The sequence below is a fragment of the Lolium rigidum genome, chromosome 7 (assembly GCF_022539505.1).
Source record: "Lolium rigidum isolate FL_2022 chromosome 7, APGP_CSIRO_Lrig_0.1, whole genome shotgun sequence".
Taxonomy (NCBI): domain Eukaryota; kingdom Viridiplantae; phylum Streptophyta; class Magnoliopsida; order Poales; family Poaceae; genus Lolium; species Lolium rigidum.
The window spans coordinates 327,431,490-327,437,395 of NC_061514.1; the positions used below are offsets into that span (position 1 = coordinate 327,431,490).

The 5,906-nt window shown below is 47.5% G+C and overlaps 2 protein-coding genes across 3 annotated transcripts; one reads left to right on the forward strand and one right to left on the reverse strand.

Moving 5' to 3' along the window:
- The first annotated feature begins 698 nt into the window (after positions 1–698).
- LOC124673380 (putative invertase inhibitor) lies at positions 699–1,271 on the forward strand. The gene has a single exon (XM_047209466.1). The coding sequence runs from the start codon at positions 699–701 to the stop codon at positions 1,269–1,271; it is 573 nt and encodes a 190-aa protein (XP_047065422.1).
- An 86-nt stretch (positions 1,272–1,357) lies between these two features.
- Positions 1,358–5,695, reverse strand: LOC124676763 (ruBisCO large subunit-binding protein subunit alpha, chloroplastic). Of its 2 annotated transcripts, none has more exons than XM_047212792.1 (8): positions 5,563–5,695; positions 5,164–5,320; positions 4,564–4,685; positions 4,278–4,485; positions 3,974–4,119; positions 3,409–3,715; positions 2,101–2,552; positions 1,358–1,859 (listed from the first exon to the last, which is right to left on the reverse strand). In XM_047212792.1, exons 1-8 carry the CDS (start codon positions 5,617–5,619, stop codon positions 1,569–1,571), a joined length of 1,740 nt encoding a protein of 579 aa, XP_047068748.1. In that variant the 5' UTR covers positions 5,620–5,695; the 3' UTR covers positions 1,358–1,568. The 2 variants fall into 2 exon arrangements, with proteins under 2 accessions (XP_047068748.1, XP_047068749.1); XM_047212793.1 differs by having other exon boundaries at positions 5,164–5,317; positions 5,563–5,686.
- Between the last annotated feature and the right edge of the window lie 211 nt (positions 5,696–5,906).

The following is a 5,906-nucleotide window of genomic DNA, read 5'->3' on the forward strand; positions in this document are numbered from 1 at the left end:
GCAGCCAAACAGGCGAGCTCTAGCAATCAGATGCTCGACCCAGGATCTCCTCCCTCCCTCCTCACCGCCGGGACCCCTACCTCCTCCTGTCCTCCATCCACTTCGGCTACCTTCTCTCCCGTGCTGGTCGTCCCCATCCACTCCAATCGATCTCTCCCCTGCTGGCGCTAGCCCCTACTGGGGCCATGCTCCTCCCTGGTCGCTACCTCCCGCTGCTCAAGCGCGTTCGCCATCGCGTCCTTCCGATGGCTTCGAGGTCGAGTAGATTTTTTTCGGGAGAGATGATAAGGATCCTGGGTTGATCACCGATCGGCGGCGACACGCAGGACGCGTACAACGCTCAAGGTTGCTGTTTTTTCGTTTGAGACGCGGGGCGCGTACAGCCCATCGTGAGCAAGCAATGTTCACGGAAAAACCGTTTCGTTCGTGATATTGTTGGGCCTCCAGTTGGCCCACGCGCGGTCGCGGGACAAACGAGCCAATCTATCGCGGACGGACGCGGAGGACGTACACGTACGAACAACGCATTGCAATTTAATAGTAAAGATTACTCGTACGTGCGTAACGCTGCAGTCGTAAGAGCAACTGAAACACCATTAAGATCGACATGCCTCTTCTTATAGGAGTGAGGAGGAGTAGTTCATCGATCCATCTCTCGAAGGAAAGAAAAAAAGGTTGAAGTAAGCAAGGATTCAGCCATGTCAGTCATCAAACAAGCTTTCTCCTCTCTCCTCTTGGTCCTCCTCCTGACGCACGCTCGTGACGCGCGCACGGCGGCGACGTCGTCCACGATGGAGGACACGTGCAAGCGGTTCGCCGGCGGCGACCAGGCCGGGCACGACTACGACTTCTGCATGAAGACGCTGGGAGCCGACCCGGAGAGCGCGAATCTCGACGCGTACGACCTCGCCGTCGACGCAGTGTACATGGCCATGTCGGCCGCCAGGGCCACGGGCGCGCGTATCGCCAGGCTGCAGCTCGCCGAGACGGTGCCGGCGCGGCGGGAGTGCCTGAACAAGTGCGCCGCTGAGTACGACGTGACCGTGCGCCGGCTCTCGGACGCCGGGAGCTACGCCTACGTTAGCGGCAGCGAGCACCTGCAGAAGGCGCAGACGTTGCTGGCGGAGACGCTGGGCGCTCCCCTGCGCTGCGACAGGGCGTTCACGGCCGCCGGCCAGAGGTCGCCGCTATCCTCGACGGACTACGAGCTCAACGAGGCCATTGGCTTGGCGCTCACCATCCTGCCAGCGCCGCCGACGCCTAAGCCTTAAAGCGCACGCACGCTCTACACAGTAATAACACAATAAGCGCCGGTACAACTCAAAATCGGGACAAAGAAAAAAGACATATTCAGATATGCTATGGTCTGTTATAAATATTTATTTCAAAAATGCCGCTGCATATTTCTTTGATTCACAGGAGTTCAGATCAGGCAAAGGTTGCCGTCGATTCGCAAAAATGGCAATAATCCTACTCTAGACATTTCAGCTGATCTCTTCAACCGAAATTCTACCAGTTGACCTGAACTGAACCATCTAGTAAGTTGTAGGGCTGGAGAGTTTTAGAGCTTAGACAGCGAGGGCTCCGTCCGATGGCTCAGCGACCTTAGCCTTGGGCTTCGGCTTCTCGACGATGATCGCTTGTGTGGTGAGGACCATGCCAGACACCGAGGCGGCGTTCTGGAGAGCGCATCTCGTCACCTTGGCGGGGTCCAGGACACCGGACTCGATCAGGTTCTCGTACTTGTCGGTCATCGCGTTGTAGCCAAATTCCCACTCGCTCTCCTTGATCTTCTCGATCACAACTTCCCCTTCCACTCCGGCATTATTAGCGATCAATGCCGCAGGTGCTAACAGTGCCTGCAGAACCAACAAGCTATTGTGAGAACAGTACGTAGTTATTATTCTCCTGAACCGTAGCATGGAGGTATAAATAGTCCTGACAGGTACTTCCTAAATATTAAGGTACACAATGTTAGCCTGCAAGGTTATTTCAGTCAAATCACCAGCTTATAATGGTTACATCTCCTAAATGATCGGTCATAGCCGAAGGCCCTGCCAATAAACAATCAATCGACTTATCGATATCTAAGCAAGTTACCTTCTGAATGATGTCAGCACCAAGGCGCTCATCATGGTCTTCGATCGTTTCTTTGATCGCAGGGACACAAGTAGACAGGTGCACATACGCTGCGCCACCACCAGGAACAATGCCCTCTTCGATAGCTGCAAAAGTGGCATTCTTTGCATCCTCGATTCGCAGCTGACGGTCCTCGAGCTCTGTCTCGGTTGCAGCTCCAACCTTGATGACAGCCACGCCACCAGAGAGCTTTGCGATTCTCTCAGCCAATTTCTCAGAATCATATATGGAATCAGTTTCAGAGAGCTCCTTCTTTAGCTGTGCAACCCTTGCCTGGATCTCATCTTTGCTAGCTGCATCTGCTATGAGGGTTGTTGTAGTCCGATGAATTGTTATTTTCCTTGCTGCCCCAAGTTGCTCCACTGTTGCATTCTCAACCAACAGGCCAAGATCCTTCGCCAGGTATTCAGCGCCTGAAAGTAGATATAGGGTAGACTTTCATGACACTGGAGCATAATAAGATAACAAAATGGGTACTCCTTATGTACAGGGGATGGGTGAGAAAAATGAAAAACATAAATAATCTGTCAAAAGATTGAGTTCCTAGACCATCAACTAAGGCATTGCTCTTGCATGCTGTGAGTTGTTATCGCATTCAGTCAATTAAAACACCAGATAAAAATGCATATGTACAAAACATGATTTTGCTAGAAGGCGTGTAATCCCGGACCAAAACAATTTTCAGTGAACCTATGGGACTGATGAACAAACATGGACCTAACAAGGCCAAAAACTTAAGTACTATGATAAGGAGACCAGAGAACTCTAGCATTTAGAGACCCTGAATATACAAGATGCAGAACACCACAAAGCAATCTGATTTTCTCGCTGTCAGGAAACGCATAATTTTCCACATTGACACTTAAGTAGTAGTTGTTTTGTGTTTGAGTAATAGTTTTTTGCTTTTTTTGTCGGGCTTGCTTTGTCAAGTCTTGTTACTACTAAAACTTTCTCATTAATGGTAAGCGCAGTGCTCCAGCCTTCTTGCTCAAAATAGGAATTATTATTATTTCAAGGTAAGATGGTCATTGTGGAAGCAGAATAGGCAAAAGGTTATGACACTATTGATAAAAAAATAAAGGACCCTAATCATTACCCCAAAAAATGGTCATTCACTAGGACAAATTCAATGGAAGAACAACAATTATTATGCCCTTAAACCATTACATTTGTGGTGACATTGTTCAACAATGAAAAAATGGCACAATACTTACCAAATCAAATTCAAATCTAATAAGGAAGACTGTCAATGTTGGTCACAGGACTAACCTGTCACAATGGCAATGTCCTGAAGGACAGCCTTTCGCCGCTCACCGAAACTTGGGGCTTTGATCGCAGCAACATTAATAATACCTCGGAGCTTGTTAACAACCAGAGTTGCCAAAGCTTCACCAGTAATGTCCTCAGCTATGATAAACAGCGGACATCTCAACTGTGTCGTCTGCTCCAGAAGTGGGATAATTTCCTTTATGCTTGTGATCTTTTGATCAGTTATAAGAACTCTAGCATTCTCAAACTCCACAATTGATTTCTCAAGGTTTGTCACAAATTGAGGGGAAATGTAGCCTCGGTCAATCTGCATTGAATTTTAAAATGCTTGAGGAGATGTTGTGATAGAATATACACAGTGACTGACTATATGTGAAAATGCGAAGGTACTACTCCCCTCGCTCCATCCTAAAATAACTTGTTCAAATTCCTCTACATACGGATGTATCTATAACTAAAATGTCTCTATATACTTCCGTATCTAGACAAAGTTGAGCCAGTTATTTTGGGACGGAGGGAGTAGTTGATATGAAGGCGACAAAAGTAGTCTGAATTTCTAACAAACCTCCATTCCTTCTTCAACATCAACAGTAGTCTCAAAAGACGAAGATGATTCGATAGAAAGGACACCATCTGGGCCCACTTTGTCAATAGCATCAGCAATCATGGCTCCAATAAGTTCATCATTGCCAGCAGAGATAGAGGCAACAGCTGTTATACAAAACAAAATCCAAATTAGGCACACATCATCTTCTGAATCCTCTTTTTTTTAATTAAAAAGACTCATACCGATCTTGCTATCCCAAGGCTGAGCTAGTATGTAAAATAATAAAAAATACATGGTAGAGCATATCAGAAACATCAATCACCTCTGATATCACCACTGCCCTTGACTGGTCTAGCTCTGTTTTCAAGCTCGAGAATCAGACCCTGGACAGTTTTGTCTATTCCTTTCTTAAGTGATACAGGGTTTGCCCCAGAAGTTACACTCAAAATTCCCAGCTTGATGATTTCCCGAGCAAGGACGCAAGCAGTTGTAGTCCCATCACCAGCAGAATCATTGGTCTTGCTAGCAACCTTCAACAAAGAATACATGCATCATGAATTCCAATTTCTAGAATAATGTAACAAATAGAATATATCTTAGCAAGTTACCTCACGAATCAGTGATGCACCGGCATTTTCCATTGGATTAGCTAGCTCGATAGCCCGGGCAATGGTAACACCATCGTTCACCACCTTAGGACTGCCGTACTCATCGAGCACTACGTTCCTCCCTGTAAAACGTCCAAAGATCAGAGCTTGCATGAAAAAATGACTGCAATTTAACACTGAAATATCTTATGCTCAAACAAAGTTGAATAACTTCATTGCTGCTGGTAGCTGCATCAATTTAATGCACACAGCCTCATGTCTGATACTTAACTAAATGTACTTCGTTTTTGTTTAGTATGAAAAGTTTGAACTATTAATGTCGGAGCCCATGTTATGCAAATAATGAAATATTTCAGAGAGAGCGAGAGGGGGAGGGAGAGAGAGAGGGAGTTGTTTGGATGTAACACAGTAAAGCATTTTTTTTAGATGTAACACAGTAAAGCTAGTGATGCATCATCGTTCAGGCACGAATGCGAGTTTCAATTTTGGCAATTTAGATTTAGTTCAGTGAAAGCCGTTCTGGCAGGCTAAATTGGCCTACAAAAGCGGCTTATATTGTGGAACAGAGGTAATAATTAACAGGTATATGTGAGGCATCACCTCGCGGGCCGAGGGTGACGCCAACGGCGTTGGCGAGCTTCTCGACGCCGGCCTGGAGCGCGGCCCGGGATTTCTGGTCGAAGGCGATCTCCTTGGCTTCCGCGCGCACCACTAGCCGCGCGGAACGGCCGTTCTTGGACCTCCTCAACCTCCCCTGCTGACAGCCAACAGCACAGGCCACGGTTCAGACTAATTCTTGAAGCAATTCAAGAAAAATGAAGGGCAAATTATTAGTATGAAAACGCAAATTAGTTAACGAGAATGTCCTGAATTGTGCAAGGAACGACGATTCGTGGATTGACACATGGGCCAATGAGGCCACAAATTGGGCAAGCAGGAATGCAAAGAAACCATATATGAGAGAGAAGCGCGCGGGTCAGCGGCTGGGGCGGGACTGACCTGGGAGGAGAAGGAGCGGAGGAGGGAGGCGCTCGAGATGGCGTTCGCCGACGCCATTGGAGATGGAGGGCGGGGCGAGGTGGTAGGCGCGGTGGTGAGCCGAGGATAAGGTGGAGGAACGGTGAGGGGGTTTAGGGATGAGGTTGAGTGGCTTTATACCAAGCTGGAGAGAGGGTTTGGCCTTTGGGGGCAGAGGGATTGGGATGTCTCCAGAACGTTCACTGTGTTTGTTTTAGAGAAAGTTGAGCACCCGAGTTTTACCACGAGTTGCAGCTCAAATATCGTACTACTGCAAAATTCGGTGAAAATGTTGCAAGTTCGAATTTTTTAGGGAACGAGCAATC